This window comes from Schistocerca cancellata, chromosome 1, assembly GCF_023864275.1.
Source record: "Schistocerca cancellata isolate TAMUIC-IGC-003103 chromosome 1, iqSchCanc2.1, whole genome shotgun sequence".
Lineage (NCBI taxonomy): Eukaryota > Metazoa > Arthropoda > Insecta > Orthoptera > Acrididae > Schistocerca > Schistocerca cancellata.
The window spans coordinates 939,378,587-939,397,503 of NC_064626.1; the positions used below are offsets into that span (position 1 = coordinate 939,378,587).

Consider the following 18,917-nt stretch of genomic DNA (forward strand, 5'->3'; position numbering starts at 1 on the left):
ATCATCAGACCACGGGACATGTTTACATCTTTCGTCATGACTATTTTTCAGTAATCGGAACTACAAGAAAAGAGAAATGTAGTATCTAATAAAGTGCCGACAGGCCAATCAAGATGTCAGAAAATAATAGCTGACATATCTGACAATGTTCTGGCATTATAATTTTTGCCTGACCAAAATAAAACAAAAAAACTGTAAGTGGAGTAGCAACATATTTTATCATTAACAGGGTCTTACCACTCTTAAAAACGTTTGTGCAGGCTACCAGCAAGGACTGGTTGGTCAAGAGGATGCACCTATCTTCCTGAGGTCACTCTGCTGCAGATCCATGTTAGTCTACTTTTCTTCAATGTTTGCAGTTTGGAGGTACTGTATTTATTTATTGTCTGTGTCAGTAGTATTGAATATTGGGACTTTTGTAGAAGAGTGATTAATTTTTAAGGCTGAGTAGACAATTTTGAGAGTATAATCAATAGGCAATATGAAAGTGAATGTGGGTGAAATGTTTAAGCAGATTGTGGAAAAGATGAGTGAGGAAAAGAATGAACTCAAGCAATCACAAAATGATGTAAAACATGAACTGTTAGTATCAAATGAAGAGATAAAAGAATTTTTCATTAATAAAGAAGGAAATAAAAGCAGTGTGTCATGATTACAAAATGAGCCTGTCCCTCTTTAGAGTGGATGTTGAGGACCAATAGGGTTACTGAATAGTGAAATATCTAAACATAAACATGAAACAGGATAAACCAATGAGTTTGCCAGCATCTGTGTTCCTAGCCTCCTCTCCTTGCCTGTGGAGAATGTAAAATTAATTAGTAATAAAAGAATAGAGAATGTGGTGAAATTACCTAAGAAAAGAGCTAATGATAAACTGCAAGAAATATATTAACTGAATTACAAGAAACCAATCATGTCACCTCCACTGACAAAGACAATGAAGGAGTATCTACAGAAGATACATGTTACTTTCTACGTAGTGTTATATTTTATTTTGACCATATGTACTTTCTTTGTCGCAGTAAGAATTTTTCATCCTAAAGTGATAATAAAAGGCAATTAAAAATATACAAAGCATGGAAGGCTCGCACAGTATGCAGAATTTGAAGAAATATGTCCATTTAAAACAGGAAGAGAGATAAAATATTTTCATTGAATTGCAAGGAATCAATTACATTACTTCCACCAGTAAAGATGGTAAAATTGTATATACTGAGGGATCATATATTCTTAAGGAAAGTTACTCCAATAATAAAAGCATAGCAGAAGAAACACGATAATGACAAATACTCTGTATTAATTATCAGACCACAATGGGACATTCCTGACTACACCATAGAGGCTAGAAAACAGATGTTGTACAAATGCAGTAGAAAACAAAAGTGTGAACAATGTAAGAGACATTAGTGAACAATTAGTCATATCTGCCAGTCCATACAAACTATTTAAAATGGCTCTCATACGTTAAGTTTTGTTATAAGTTTTGTATGTAACCTACTGCAATTTTGTTTTTATAGTGTGAGCCTAAGTAGGTGAATGATACAATTCTTAGGGAGTATTGAGCTGTGGGAGAATAGCTGACAATAGACTCAAGGGGATATCAAATAGTGACTCTGGAGTCTATGGTAAAAATAGTAACAGCAAAGGTGTTCATCTTAATAACGGGTGACATAAATGAAAGTATTGAGAATGCATCAGTCCTAGGTGATTTTAAGTGTGTTTGTTGAATGTGTAGGAAAATTATAGAACAGATGGACTGTTTTGTGAACCAGCAGTATTGGTAATTATAATTTAGGGTTTATTAGGTAAGTTAATGACCTTTTTGTACTGTTACCAGGGAAAAATGGCAAGACATAGTAAACGTCCAAGAGAACATTTACCAGTGAGGAGGATAATTTGGAAAAAGAGTTTATGTTGTGAATTATAAATGGGATAGTATATGATGGGAGGATGCCAAGGGCGGTTCCCATACCTATATTACTGTTTTGTTTCATCAAGCTTTGGAGCTGACGATGGTAATTACAGAATGTTGGTCGGGCTTGTAGGAAGCTGACTGTAATTTGAAATGCATAATTATGTTGATATGTAGGGTCATAATGTAGAGGAAGTCAAATGATTTTACAACCTATCAACTGAAATACCTTATGCTCGCATACTGACTTATGTAGGCAACCTCTCATGTGAGAGGAAGAGTGAATGTATTACAAAGTACAGTTGTGAAAGTTTGAAACACCTCTTAGTCTTATCAAAACACAAATGGATATGATAAAGTGACAAATGGTAACACACCAGATAAAAAGGAAAATTTGAAGAATTGTTAGAAGATTATATGACACACTGATTGTTATTCCTGTACAGTAAAAACCTGAGGTTAAGGTATACTACCAATGGAGAAATAGAGTTCCTAAAATAACACATGTTGCCTGTATCCTTCAGCTCAGAAAACCTCCTAAAAGGAAAATGATAAAGATACAAGTTACATAAGTAGTATAATGATTAACTGACCTTATTGTTGAGAATATCTATATTTATTATAATAATTATTATTGTCATCTTGTTGCTGTAATGGCACTACTCAATACAGAGAGAGAGAAAAAATAGGAGAGGCTATATAAGATACTAGTTTGTAAGGCTGATCTCAATTGGTGTTGTTAGTACATTTCCAACACCCAAAATGCCAGAGCCATTAATTTTTTTAAATTTTTATTTTTATTTTTTAAATAATTCAGAGAAGGATAAATTTATATCTTAGAATGTCCGTCCCCCTCCCCAAAGAACAATGGACCTTGCCACTGGTGGGGAGGCTTGTGCCTCAGCAATACAGATAGCCGTACTGTAGGTGCAACAACAATGGAGGGTTATCTATTGAGAGCCCAGGCAAACGTGTAGTTTCTGAAGAGAGGCAGCAGCCTTTTCAGTAGTTACAGGGGCAACAGTCTGGATGATTGACTGATCTGGCCTTCTGCGCTGGTACTACGAACGGTTCAAAGCAAAAGGAAACTATAGCTGTAATTTTTCCCGAGAGCATGCAGCTTTACTTTGTGGTTAAATGATGATTGCATCCTCTTGGTTAAAATATTCCAGAGGTAAAATAGTCCCCCATTCGGATCTCCAGGGGTGGCGGGGTGTTCTACGGATCGGAGTGTGGAATGTCAGATCCCTTAATCGGGTAGGTAGGTTAGAAAATTTAAAAAGGGAAATGGATAAGTTAAAGTTAGATATAGTGGGAATTAGTGAAGTTCGGTGGCAGAAGGAACAAGACTTCTGGCCAGGTGAATACAGGGTTATAAATACAAAATCAAATAAGGGCAATGCAAGAGTACATTTAGTAATGAATAAAAAAACAGGAGCATGGGTAATCTACTACACACAGCACAGTGAATGCATTGTTGTAGCGAAGATAGACACGAAGCCCACACCTACCACAGTAGTACCAGTTTATATGCCAACTAGCTCCGTAAACGAGGAAGAGATTGAACTACTGTATGATGAAGGAAAAGAAATTATTCAGATAGTAAAGGGAGACAAAAATTTAATAGTCATGGAGGACTGGAACTCAACAGTACAAAAAGGAAGAGAAGGAAAAGTAGTAGGTGAATATGGAATGGGGGTAAGGAATGAAAGAGGAAGCCACCTCGTAGAATGTTGCACAGAGCATAACTTAATCATAGCTAACACATGGTTTAAAAATAATGAAAGGAGGTTGTATACGTGGAGCAGGCCTGGAGACACTGGAAGGTTTCAGATAGATTATATAATGGTAACGCAGAGATTTAGGAACCAGGTTTTAAATAGTAAGACATTTCCAGGGGCAGATGTGGATTCTGATCACAATCTATTGGTTATGAACTGCAGATTAAAACTGAAGAAACTGTGAGTGTGTTTTGGAGAACAAGGGCGATGTAATTGAGGACATTAGGAAACGATTGACAAGAAAGGGGGAAAGAAATACAGTGGAAGAAGAATTGGTAGCTTTGAGAGATGAAAGAATAAACGCAGCAGGGGATCAAGTAGGTAAAAAGATGAGGACTAGTAGAAATCCTTGACTAACAGAAGAGATATTGAACTTAATTGATGAAAGGAGAAAATATAAAAATGCAGTAAATGAAGTAGACAAAAAGAAATACAAACATATCAAAAATGAGATTGACAGGAAGTGCAAAGTGACTAAGCAGGAATGGCTAGAGGACAAATGTAAGGATGTAGAGGCATGTATCACTAGGGGTAAGATAGATACTGTCTACAGGAAAATTAAAGAGACCTTTGGAGAAAAGAGAAGCACTTGTATGAATATCAAGTGTTCAATGGAAAACCAGTTCTAAGCAAATAAGGGAAAGCAGGAAGGTGGAAGGAGTATGTAGAGGGTCTATACGAGGTCGATGTACTTGAGGACAATATTATGGAAATGGAAGAGGATGTACATGAAGATGAAATCGGGATTAGACAGCATTCCATTAGAATTACTATTAGCTTTGGGAGAGCCAGCCCTGACAAAACTCGACCATCTAGTGAGCAAGATATACGAGACAGGCAAAATACCCTCAGACTTCAAGAAGAATATAATAATTCCAATCCCAAAGAAAGCAGGTGTTGACAGGTGTGAAAATTACCAAACTATCAATTTAATAAGTCACAGCTGCAAAATACTAACATGAATTCTTTACAGACAAATGGAAAAACTGGTAGAAGCCAACCTCAGAGAGTACCAGTTTGGATTCCAAAGAAATGTTGGAAAACTTGAGGTAATACTGACCCTATGACTTATGTTAGAAGATAGATTAAGGAAAGGCAAACCTACATTTCAAGCAGTTGTAGACTTAGAGAAAGCTTTTGACAATGTTGACTGGAATACTCTCTTTCAAGTTCTGAAGGGGGCAAGGGTCAAATACAGGAGGCGAAAAGCTTTTTCAATTTGTACTGAAACCAAATGGCTATTACAAGAGTCAAGGGGCATGAAAGGGAAACAGTGGCTGGGAAGGGAGTGAGACAGGGTTGTAGCCTATCCCCAATATTATTCAATCTGTACACTGAGCATGCAGTAAAGGAAACAAAAGAAATATTTGGTGTAGGAATTGCAATACGTGGAGAAGAAATAAAAACTTGGAGGTTGCCAATAACATTGTAATTCTGTCAGAGACAGCAAAGGACCTGGAAGAGCAGTTGAACAGAATGGACAGTGTCTTAAAAGGAGGATATAAGTTGAACATCAGCAAAAGCAAAATGAGAATAATGGAATGTAGTCAAATTAAATCAGGTGATGTTGAGGGGTATTAGATTAGGAAATGAGACGCTTAAAGTAGTAAATGAGTTTTGCTATTTGGGGAGCAAAATAACTGATGATGGTCGAAGTAGAGTGGATATAAAATGTATACTGGCAATGGCAAGGAAAGCATTTCTGAAGAAGAGAAATTTGTTAACATCGAGTACAGATTTAAGCATCAGAAAGTCTTTTCTGAAAGTATTTATATAGAGTGTAGCCATGTATGGAAGTGAAACGTGGATGATAAGTAGTTTAGACAAGAGGAGAAGAGAAGCTTTTGAAATGTGGTGCAACAGAAGAATGCTGAAGATTAGATGGGCAGATCATGTGACTAATGAGGTGGTACTGAATAGAATTGGGGAGAAGAGGAATTTGTGGCACAACTTGACTAGAAGAAGGGATCGGTTGATAGGACATGTTCCGAGGCATCAAGAGATCACCAATTTAGTACTGGAAGGCAGCGTGGAGGGTAAAAATCGCAGAGGGAGACCAAGAGATGAATACATTAAGCAGATTCAGAATGCTGTAGGTTGCAGTAGTTACTTGGAGATGAAGAAACTTGCGCAGGATAGAGTAGTATGGAGAGCTGCATCAAACCAGCCTCTGGATTGAAGACCACAACAACAACAACAATGTATGTTAACTGTACTTTAGTGGTAGTTATTACAATGTATGTATTGTAAGTGGCCTGGGCAAGGTGTGGCGACAATATAGCCACCTATTAGCAGTAACCTGGGCCACAGAAGCTGCTGGGCATCTACAACATGAATCTGCGAAGATCCAGCTGAAAATAGTGAAGGCTATACTACTACTACTACTACTACTTCTACTTCTATTATGGCTGTAATGAATTAATGGATTCGAGGTGTGTCTAAAAAGTTCGGTGAATGGTGTCACATTTGAACGGCAACTTGGCGCATGTTTGCGTGCATGTGTATGGGTCTTTAAAGACTTGAGGACAATTGATACATGTCATGCACTGCATATGACTGTCTGTGTAAGCAGACTGTGACCAGTTGAACGTAGTCGGTGTGAGAGGCAGTGTCACAGTGCAATAGAGCAATGTGTAAATATCAAGTTCTGCTGCAAATTGGGGAAGACTGCAACGGAAATCCATAGAATGTTGGTGTAGGTGCACAGGAGGGAAGCTGCAAACGGAAAATGTGTTTACAAATGGTTTAAATGCTTCCGTGAAGGGAAGGAAACAACTGAGGATGAGCCACATTCAAGTTGGCCATTGAATAGCAGAGCCCCAGAAAAGACTGATAAAGTGTGGCAAATGCTGGCACAAGATCGGTGACAGACTCTCAGATTGATTGTGTAGGTATTGGGCATTAGCAAGGACTCAGTGCACAACATCGTCTGCTATGAGTTGGGTAAGTGGAAGACCTGCTCCTGATTTGTGCCGAACGAGCTAACAGACGAGTAGAAAGCAAAACGGATGGAAACTGCTGCTGATTTCATTTACATGTGTGACCAGGATCCATTGCTTCCGAACACCATCACCATGGGAGATGAGATCTGGTGCTACCAGTTCGATCCGGAATCAAAATGGCAATCAATTTCATGGTGTCCACCGTCTTCCCTGTGACCAAAGAAAAAGTAATCTACAAAAATCAAAGCTGAACACACTGCTGATCGCTTTCTTCAATAACAACGGCATAATCCCCAAGGAATTTATTCTTGCAGGTCAAACCAGTAATGATGCATTTTACCAGTCCATTTTGAACCGATTGCTACAGCATATCCTGCAATTTCGGTCAGAGTCGCACAGGACTGGATATTGGATGCTGCTCCATAACAATGCCTCTGCACACAGTGCGATCTGTGTGCACCAATTTCTGGTGCAGAAAATGGTAACTATTCTTGAACACCCTCCATACTCCCCTGATCTGGCTCCTGTGGACTTTTTCCTGTTTCCTTGCCTGAAGGTGGCCATGAAAAGTGAACATTGTGCAGACGTGAATACCATCAAAAATCGTGTGACAGCCATTCTGTGATTGATTCCACAGGAGGCCTTTGCTGATAGTTTCCAGAAGCTGTACAAACATTGTCAAAAGTGTGTTGTAGTGGGTGGTGACTATTTGAAGGGCAATTAAAAACACTTATTTGTATCTTTTGTTTTGTTTATTGTCTGATAGCACTCATCAAACTTTTTAGACACACCACGCATTGCTTCGTCCATAGTTAAAGAGCATCAACGGAAATTTTTCTTTTATCGAGTGTATGAAGTCGGGACCAGATGCAGAAATTCAGTGATGTATAGGATTGCATATATCTACATTAATGTGAGGAAAGATAATAAAGGGAGTGTATTTTAATTATCAGCTCAGCTTTGTTGTTTGGGTATGTTGATAGAACACCGAAAAATATCACACTGGGAGATTTTTTGATAACAGGTAAAATGAAGTGGAAAATTTATTTTTTTCCTTAATAGTTTGAAAACATGCGTTTTTCCTTTTTTTTGTGGGGCGAGCTTAGTTTGGATATAGTAGAGAAGTAATGGGACAATTAGATAATTTCCATTCAGCACTATGCCAATCAATGTCTAAATTTTGCTAAATAAAGCTCCAATGCTCCAGCAGAACTTATTTTGTAGCTGAAGGAGTTGTATCTCTTGCCATGTTTTGCAATTTTAAAGTCAACATAGTTATGCGGCAGCAGCAATTATATTTCAACAATAATAGGTCAAGCAATTACATCAGAGCCAGATGTGTATCAATTTAAAATACAAATTATAGTATTTTTTCTTAAGTTTTTGGGAAATATTAAATTATTCCTTTCATGCAACAATACTTCTGATACAGAGATACTGCTAGGGCAGTTCACAGTTGATTAAAGAAACGTTACTATTTGATTCTGCTACTGAAGTTAAAAAAAAAGTGTAAGCCTTTTACCAAAGTAAAAGAATATATAGTTAGTGATCTGTTCGAAGGTTACATAATGACAAATATGAAAAGGCTTTGCACTATACGTCTCTAGCAAAAGAAGATCATACCTGATCCCAAGCTTAAATGAGAATGCATTGCACTCAGTGTGTCTTGTAGTAAAAGTAACAATAACTATCCGACTACATTAATATGTGAAATAGTAACTACTACACCACATCGGAGAATCTAATATGGAAGAAATGGAACAAATGCAGAGACGTTTACAAAAGTTTGCTGTAGAGGATATGTTTTCAGAAAGGACATTAGAGTTTAACACCCTGTTGTTGATAAGGTCATCAGAGACACACCACAAGATCAAGTTGAACAAGAATGGGGAAGAAAATCAACTGAGTCCTCTTTATAGGAGCTATCCCATCTCTCACCTTGCAAAATTTAGGCACATTATGGAAAATTTAAATCATATGGATGGCTGAACGTGGATTTGAACGTCATGCTTCCAAAATGCAGGTCCAGTGTCTCAACCATTGTGCCACCACCCTCAATGAAATGTATTCAGAGAATGAGAATGGAATTGAGGATTTTTCCCTACTTCGATCCAGGAAATATGTGCAACGTGAGGTGAATTGATAATTGTTATGAAGCGGTATAATGCAAGCTCCAATATAAACTATTTAAAAAATAATCAAAGTGCCAGTTGACAAACATTTCCAAATGTAGATAAGACAAGCCACAATGAACAAATTTCTCATGGGCTTCTTTCAAACAATACAACTTCATTCTGCCAGTACCTTTCATTTACACAGCAAAACACCCCTAAAACAAGTATGGTAAAACCGAATCACAATTCTGTCCATATTTCATCTGCTTAGTGCTTCCTTTACCTTATGATATTTTTATAGTTCCATGGATTTTGTATAAGAATGTATGCATAAGGTACAAAAGTTGCAAAAGTCAAAGGCAAGCAATTATTTTGGGTCCAAGCAGTGGCAGCTGCTGTGAAAGAGAACAGCACTTAAACACTAATTTTTGACACCTTGCGGATTTATTGGTTATTTCTCTTTGAATGCTGTTGAACGTAATGTAGATGCGGTAATCTGAAATACACGTCACTAAATCTACTGCACTGTGCTACATATTGCTGCACTAGACTTAGTAAACTTGGCAACAGGGTCATTAGCACACCTTACTATCTTACTGTTCACGTTTTAAGGAGCTTTTGTGCATGCGTAAACTGGTGTGAGATACTTGCCTTACGGGCAAAATACGACGGTGGTTTGAAAAGTTCTTGGAACGGAATCCAAAAAAAGTACTTACATCACTGAAATTTTTTTATTTTCCAATGTAGTCTCCTTGTAGATTAATGCACTTGGTCCAACAATGTTACAGTCTCTTGATCCCATCTCAAAAATGAGTTTTCTCCAGGCCTGTAAAGGTGTGGCAACAATTCATAAGTTATTTCGCGTAATTTTGCCATGGCAATGGCACATATTTGCGGGCTCGCTTTGTCTTGATGGAAGATGACTTTCTTCCTTGCTAAACCTAGCCTTTTTTCGCATATCTTTTGTTGCAATTTGTCCAGGAGGTTTGCATAGTATTCTCCAGTAATTGTTTGCTCAGTGGGGAAATAATCTACAAACAGAATCCCCTTTGCAACGCAGAACACTGATGCCATGACCCTTCCCGCCAAAGGAATTGTCTTTGCTTTCTTTGGTGGAGGAGAATCAGCATGTTGCTACTGTTTTGACTGTTGTTTTGTGTCTGGGGTATAGTAGCGCACCCAAGTTTCATCTGTGGTCACAAACCAGTGCAAGAAATCTTGTTCATTTCTCCTAAAACGGCCCAAACATTGTTCCGAAACGTCCATTCTCATGCATTTTTTATCCAGCATTAAGAGTTGCGGAACCCATCTTGCAGATAATTTTTTCATATCTAATTCTTCAGTTAAAATGTGATATACCCTTTCAGATGACATCTGGTAAACGTGAGCAATTTCACGCACTTTCAATCGGCGATCCTCCATGACCATTTTGTGTACTTTTGCAATGATTTCTGAAGTAGTAACACATATTAGCTGGCCACTGCATGGATCATCATCGAAGTTCTCCTGACCAAATTTAAATTCATTTGTCCACTTGGCAACAGTTGAATATAAAGGAGCAGAGTTCCCCAGTGTATTCTGGAAATTGGCATGAATGTCCTTTGCTTTCATACCTTTCTTTACAAATTACTTAATCACTGCTTGGATCTTGATTTTTTCCATCTTTGCAAATCACTACACGGGAACAACAGCAGATCCACATCATCACCACCACAGCTCTCTTCCAAGAGCACTGACATGGCATGTGTTTACAGGCAACAGTCCAATGAATATCACATGAACGACTCGTTATGCTAGTGCTGACCTCTCGTGATGATTCTGAGACCTTTCCAAACCACCCTCATGTATATGGATTTGATAAAAAATGTGCACAGTTAATGGTGTGCACTGCTAGCCCTTACCACTCAACTACTAGCTTACATCAATGCCACCAGTAGCAGCACACTGCAGCGAATGTTCGCCAATAATCCTGCTATATGCTAGCACCCTCCGCAGATATGTGAATTCAAACACTATATATTAAAATTAGATTGGATATCACTTAGCACAGAGTAATCCATTTCAGGTGTTGAGAACCATAAAGCACATCACTGTTGATTGTGAGACTGTAGTATTTATTTGTGCTTATGACATCTGTTGATCTCAAAGTTTATCTGTACTGTAGGCCCACATTGTACATATATCTTTAAACATACATGAAAAGCAGCTCGCTGGTTTCTCTGATACTCACTTAAATGGGGAAAGACTGGGGGGAGGGGGTCACGATGGTGTGCTTTTGGCCCTTATGGCTCTCAGTGCCTCATTTGTATTCTAGTCAAGTGACGTTTTTGGTAGATAGTACTACTTGAATTGAATCATTTCTGCAAACAGCAGTTTGTGTTTGGAGCTGGCAGTCTACTGTGCAGGGATCAGCTTTCCTGTGGAGTCTCAACATGAGACACTGTTGAACCTGTATTAAGCACTAAAAGTAAAGAAAATTACCAGAAAAGGCTAGCCGCATAGAAATTAGAGCATTCCAGACCAGATTCGCTGTCTGAGAAAGTGACAAAATCAAATAAGCATGACTACAAGCGAACATTTAATAAAGAAGTGTATAATAAGCATAAGTCATTATGTGAGTGCAACGTAAGAATGCCTGATTTTCAACTGAGAAGTTAATTTGTTAACTAATACATCAATTAGAGAGTTTGTACATTTGTCCAAAAAGTAAAAAAGCACAAAAACTCCTACTTATACAAAAATGCAAAATGGAGAGTAGCGAAAGCTTAAATATTATTTCGTTCTTGCCATAGACTGCACTTAATTATGCACAAAACAACAAAATTCCAGAAAAACAATTCCTTCAGACAAGTTATGCTTATTATTATTATTATTATTATTATTATTATTGACAGTGGCTGAAGTTGTATAAATATGTTGATGAGTATAACTATACAGCAGATGCTATTAATTTCGCACTCTCATATTTAACTGAATTTAAAAATCTGTGAACACCCAGAATCTGTGTCTATGAGCCACCACTACGTCCAAGAATTCATCACCGAGTTTACTTCTAATTGGCTAAATAGTTATAATGTATGAATATTTTGTTTATACACTATCTTCAGGAATGAATCAAATTCATTTGATTGTACACGTAATTTAAAATCACCACATGTACAAGAAACTGAAAAGCAATTTTAATGACTTACTCAGATTCTGAGATCACATTAGGATCATTCAAAGCAGGAGGTCGCAATAAGGGGCTAGGTGATGAACGTGCTTCAGTTTGTGGGTGAATTCTTCCTGAAAGAGGTACAATGTACGTAGTGTGGTCTTCTTCAGCTGTAATAGAACAAATATCACAGTATTCTGATATACCAAAATGTCTAACTGATGGCATTAACACGTCATATTTAAAGTTAAATGATTATTAGATGCTTTTCCTTTTGGTTTTATAACATAGTCAGTTCAATAAAATATAATAAACTGATATAATCATTAAGAAAACATTTACCCTTTATTCATGTCGAATTCATTTCTAAGAATAAAGGAGGAAGTATACAGTGTTAACTCTGACAATTACAATATTTTCCAACTATTTTCATAAAATATTTTACTGGGAACATAACAAAATACTGCTTCAATGTGTGATCCCTTAATGCCACAAAACAATACTTGGTCAATTTAAAAGTTTTACTTGCTACAGCATCTAGATAGATATAAAAGTTAAGTGAGTGTCTATTCACATCTTTTTCATTATAGAATACATAAACTGTGAGGATGTAGCTAAAATGAATGAACATATGCTCTCTTCATTGTTACAATGTGTTGATACTTAGTGTGAGATAAAAGTTTATTACTTATCATGCTTAATAGTTATTTCCAGTTTCACTGATCCCATACAGGGCATTCCAGGAAGAGTAGTCTATTTTCAAGGATATGACAGAAATCATTATTTGAAGCAAAAAACTTCATACGGACATATGCCCTATTTCAAATGGTTTCTGAGACATAACACATTTCATGTACACTCCTGTTTATTTTCTGTATTATTCAGAACACTGTCAGGGTTACACATGTGCACCAGTTAGTAATCATTATGAAATGTGTTTTTACAAAGTATCAATTGAGAAATACATATTTTTAACTTGTTTACCTCTGATCATTATCATACACATCACACTACAGCTGTTGTACAGCTCACAATAAAAGTTTGAATATCACATCATGAACTTCAGTGCATTTGTGCACTCTCAGGAGAATATGTTTTGTGGTTTTTGGAGTGCCTCTGCACATTTACTAATGAGGGCTGCAGCATTTATAATGCACTACCAGCCCAAAAACAAATGTAAATTAAATGTGTTTTGTCTCACAAATGATCCGGAATAAGGCATATGGCTATATGAAGTGTTTTTCTTCAAATGATCATTCCTATCTTATCCCTGAGTACTGACCATTCCTCCTGGGACACTCTGTATAACACAAACATCAATCAAATCTGATTACTGCCTCATAGCCCTTTCACATTATTACCAATAGTGTTGAGTTAACAACTGGAAACAATATATTGTACACATTTTTTGAAAATGGAGAAAAACTGAATAACAACAGTTACATCTAAAGGTCTCCAAGATGACTTCAACATTTCCTACAACTTTTCTGCTGGTGTGCCTTCAGGCCAAAGACAGCTCTCTATGCTACTCTATTCTTTACATGCCTCTTCATTTCTGAATATCTACTACAACTTACATTGATCTGAATCTGCTTACTGTGTTCATCTCTTGGACTTCCTCTACATTTGTACACCTCACACTTCCCTCCAATGCTAAACTGGTGATCACTTGATGTCTCAGAATGTGTCCTATCAACCAATCTCTTCTTGTAGTCAGGTTGTGCCATAAAATCTCCTTCCTCCCCATTGCTATATATCTCCTAATTTAATCTTCAGTATTCTTCTGTAGCACCACATTTCAAAAGCTTCTATTCTCTTCTCGTCTAAACTGCTTATCGTCCATGTTTCACTTCCACACAAGGATACGATTCATAAAAATATTTTCAGAAAAGACTTCCTAACACTTAAATTTACATCTGATGTTAACAATTTTCTCTTCTTCAGAAATGCTTTACTTGCCACTGCCAGTCTACATTTAATATCCCCTCTACTTCAATTGTAATTAGTTATTTTTCTGCCCAAATAACAAAACTCTCCCTCAGCATCATCTGATTTAATTCTAATACACACCAGTCAGGAAAGACAGAGAAGGGACGGCAGTGACCCCTAGGTGAAGTGGACATATGCAGCGTGCCCGACTGTTGGCAGCCCACTTCGATAGCAGCTTCAATGTTAGCCACTTAGTTATCTACCTCTATGTAGCACACACTTGTGATTATCTATTCTGAAGAAGACTGATTAGTTTGTATGCCGCCAGTTGTTGACGACACATCTATCAAAGTTAAGTATTGTAATTGACTTGTTGTATGAAACTCATTAATACGAGTTGTCTGATTGTTTGTCTAGTGAACTAATTATGCAGGATACCTAGAAACAACAACATGACAACGAATAACATGGTGATGCAGACGTCCGTATAAGATGGTGCCGATGATATACACTCCTGGAAATTGAAATAAGAACACCGTGAATTCATTGTCCCAGGAAGGGGAAACTTTATTGACACATTCCTGGGGTCAGATACATCACATGATCACACTGACAGAACCACAGGCACATAGACACAGGCAACAGAGCATGCACAATGTCGGCACTAGTACAGTGTATATCCACCTTTCTCAGCAATGCAGGCTGCTATTCTCCCATGGAGACGATCGTAGAGATGCTGGATGTAGTCCTGTGGAACGGCTTGCCATGCCATTTCCACCTGGCGCCTCAGTTGGACCAGCGTTCGTGCTGGACGTGCAGACCGCGTGAGACGACGCTTCATCCAGTCCCAAACATGCTCAATGGGGGACAGATCCGGAGATCTTGCTGGCCAGGGTAGTTGACTTACACCTTCTAGAGCACGTTGGGTGGCACGGGATACATGCGGATGTGCATTGTCCTGTTGGAACAGCAAGTTCCCTTGTCGGTCTAGGAATGGTAGAACGATGGGTTCGATGACGGTTTGGATGTACCGTGCATTATTCAGTGTCCCCTCGACGATCACCAGTGGTGTACGGCCAGTGTAGGAGATCGCTCCCCACACCATGATGCCGGGTGTTGGCCCTGTGTGCCTCGGTCGTATGCAGTCCTGATTGTGGCGCTCACCTGCACGCCACCAAACACGCATACGACCATCATTGGCACCAAGGCAGAAGCGACTCTCATCGCTGAAGACGACACGTCTCCATTCGTCCCTCCATTCACGCCTGTCGCGACACCACTGGAGGCGGGCTGCACGATGTTGGGGCGTGAGCGGAAGACGGCCTAATGGTGTGCGGGACCGTAGCCCAGCTTCATGGAGACGGTTGCGAATGGTCCTCGCCAATACCCCAGGAGCAACAGTGTCCCTAATTTGCTGGGAAGTGGCGGTGCGGTCCCCTACGGCACTGCGTAGGATCCTACGGTCTTGTCGTGCTTCCGTGCGTTGCTGCGGTCCGGTCCCAGGTCGACGGGCACGTGCACCTTCCGCCGACCACTGGCGACAACATCGATGTACTGTGGAGACCTCACACCCCACGTGTTGAGCAATTCGGCGGTACGTCCACCCGGCCTCCCGCATGCCCACTATACGCCCTCGCTCAAAGTCCGTCAACTGCACATACGGTTCAGGTCCACGCTGTCGCGGCATGCTACCAGTGTTAAAGACTGCGATGGAGCTCCGTACGCCACGGCAAACTGGCTGACACTGACGGCGGCGGTGCACAAATGCTGCGCAGCTAGCACCATTCGACGGCCAATACCGCGGTTCCTGGTGTGTCCGCTGTGCTGTGCGTGTGATCATTGCTTGTACAGCCCTCTCGCAGTGTCCGGAGCAAGTATGGTGGGTCTGACACACCGGTGTCAATGTGTTCTTTTTTCCATTTCCAGGAGTGTAGGAGCCACCAGCTGCCACAGATTGTCTCTGTTATGTTTTGTCATAGGCTTTTGTGTCTTGCTGGTGCCTTAATTCTACCTTGTCTTTTCTTTGCAGAGGTGCGTTTACGTGTTTTTTCAGTGTCTGTTATAATGTTTTTGCAATTCAGTGTTTTCAGGCGGGTACTGCTGAACTTTACTTTGCTTGTGTGCTTGTTTTTCTTGCTTGCATCGTCTGTTAATTGCATTTGACTATTCCACAATGGGCAACCCACCTATCCCATCTCCCGCTTAGGTGCTCAGCTGCAAGCAATAGATGCAACACAGCTAACACAGATGTTTCAGTTTCAGATGCACAGATTGCAACCCTTCTAAACATGGTACAGTAGTTACTACATTGCAAGCACCCAAGCAACATGCAACAACTGTAGTTCCAAGTGCCATAGCACCTTTTCGCCAGTTTAACGAAAAAGAAGAGGAATGGCTTGAGTGGTTGCAACAGTATGAAACCACACATTCACTCACAAAGTGTCAGGTACTGTCAAATTACATTACTTTTTGTCAATAGTAGGAAGTGCAGTCTTTCGATTCATTCAGAAATAGTTCCCTGACACCATTCCAAGTCAACTTTCCTATGATCATGTTGTAGGTTCTCTAACTAACTATTATGACCAACAAGTGAATGTGGTGCAATTCTTTCATTGCAAGAGAAGGTCAGAACAAACTTATCATGAGTGGGTAACAGATTTGTAGGGTATGACGACAAAATGCAAATTCAAATGCGCTTGTGATGCTTTATATTCAGATGTTACATTGCGTGATGCGATCGTGTACAATGTAACTGATGATAAACTTAAAGATCAGTTTTTGAAACAGTCAGATCCAACATTTCATCACGTAGTGCAAATTCTAGATCAGTATGATTCAGATGCCATAGCGGCCGATAAATTTGAGCAGCCACCAATTTGTCGGGTTGGGTTGTCCCTGCTCACAACTGGCCCAGTAGGCAACAGCATGTGTGCACCAAGCCATGTGAACAGGTGGCTACATCAGTGAATAGAATTAGGTCATGCCCTCGGCGCTATTCAAGGCACAAATGACAAGATTGCCCATCCAGACAAGAACAGTGTTACGCTTGTGGCGAGAAAGGTCACATAAAATCCATAAGTTTGCAATGGAACAAACATAAGAATTCTGCCCATTCACAAAAATCTAGTTACAAGGCCCATGTAATCAATGCAGTGTATTCAAAGCCTGCTGCAAGCATTAGCAAAATTAGCAAGCAAACAGTTTCTTCAGTGCTATGCCAACTCAACAAACTTTTTATTCATTTGTATCTTAGTGGAAAACGTGAAATTTCATATGGACATGGGTGCCTCTGTTACATTGCTGAATTGTAACACAAATGAACTGTGAGGCTCCTCATGCCTGTCTAAAACTAGTGCACACCTGACAGTTTATAAAGGACAAGATATACCCGATCTCAGAAAATGTACTTCACCTGCTATGTATTGCTCACATACACGAACTGTGACTTTCACTGTGCTACAATCATGCAATTGTGGGACCATATTTGGACTGGACTTGATTTGTTTTATTTGTTTGGCTTTCAAATTCAGGACAATGTGTTGTCAGAGGCTGCATTTAATGCAAAAGACAGTGCAGCTAGCTCGACAAAAGAATCCCCTGAACTCTTTTCTGAAGGTTTAGGCAAGGCTAACAATTTTGTTGCATGTATTACTACGAAAGACAATGTTCAGCTGAAAGTTTGCTGGGCCAGAACAGTTCCCATTGCATTATGGGACAAAGTGGCTGCTGAACTTAAAGAACTGCAAGATGCTGGAGCTATTGTGCACATACAAGCTAGTCAATGGGCAAGTCCACTGGTATATTGATAATTTTTACTTATGGACCATCTGACAGCAACTGAATAAAAAACAATTTTAGTTCCATACGCGTTTCGCCTTTATTTTCTGCAAGGCATCATCAGTGGCCTGGAATATGTACATATGTTAGCTATTTAATTTACATTTTTGTCACTGTGCCTATAGGTTATAAACAGTTCTGGTGGTTGGTATTTCCTATTAAGTAGTAATGTTTTGAACTGTACTTACAGGTTGCGTGGACAATTTCTTACATATTATGCTCCTGTTGCATTTTTGGTGTTGTTCTTCTTCTTATGAACGCCAATTTACCGTTTTTTCCACATTCCACAGCACTATGCACTGAACGCTTGTTTTAATGCAATGTTTTGGTTTCTGTTGCCGACTGTCAAATGTTTTTGCCAAAGATCGAATGTTATTGCCAAACTTATGAGTGTAACTATTGAAGTATCTGTGGTCTGTTCGTGTATGCATTTGTGTGTGTGTGTGTGTGTGTGTGTGTGTGTGTGTGTGTGTGTGTGTGTGTGTTAATACGCGTTTTTTGATCAATTGTCTAATGAACCGAGTATGCAGGATTCCTAGACACAACACATTCCATTATCCTTGTTTTGTTTTTGTTTCTGTTCATATTATATCCTCCTTTCAAGACACTGTTCATTCCATTCAACTGCTCTTGCCAGTTCTTTGCTGTCTCTAACACAATACTCCCTGAACTTTAATTGCTATTCCAAGTTTTTCTTTGATTTCCTTCACGGCTTGCCCAACATACAGCCTGAATTACATTGATGTCAGGCTACAACCCTGTCTCTCTTTTTTCTCAACCAATACTGCCTTCAATTCATCTCCCTTGTATACAGACGCTCCACCATTCAAGCTTTCCCTTCTTTGCTTCCGACTGGTTTCCTGTCAGAGCTCTTGATATTCATAAATGATTCTAAACCCTTACACTAGTCTTCTAGCCATTCCTGCTTAGCCATTTTGCAGTTCCTGTCAATCTCATTTTTAGACATTTGTATTCCCCTGTACCTGCTTCATTTTTATATTTCCTCCTTTCATAAATTAAATTCAGTATCTCCTGTGTTATCTAAGGATAAGTATTATGCCTTGTCTTTTTACCTATTTGATCCTCTGGTGCCTTTGCTATTCTGTCTCTCAAAGCTATGCATTCATCTTCTACTGTATTCCTTTCTCCTGTTCTAGTTAATCATTGCCTAATTCTCTCTCTCTCTCTCTCTCTCTCTCTCTCTCTCTCTCTCTCTCCGAAACACTCTACAATCTCTGGTTCTTTAAA

The 18,917-nt window shown here is 39.1% G+C and overlaps 1 protein-coding gene across 1 annotated transcript in view; it reads right to left on the minus strand.

The window, feature by feature from the left end:
• The window catches only part of LOC126116362 (protocadherin-like wing polarity protein stan), a 365,097-nt gene that overhangs the window by 20,502 nt on the left and 325,678 nt on the right, over window positions 1-18,917 (minus strand). The window contains exon 42 of the mRNA XM_049915035.1: window positions 11,937-12,073. Coding sequence (XP_049770992.1) covers window positions 11,937-12,073 — 137 coding nt within the window. The remainder of the gene's footprint in view (window positions 1-11,936; window positions 12,074-18,917) is intronic.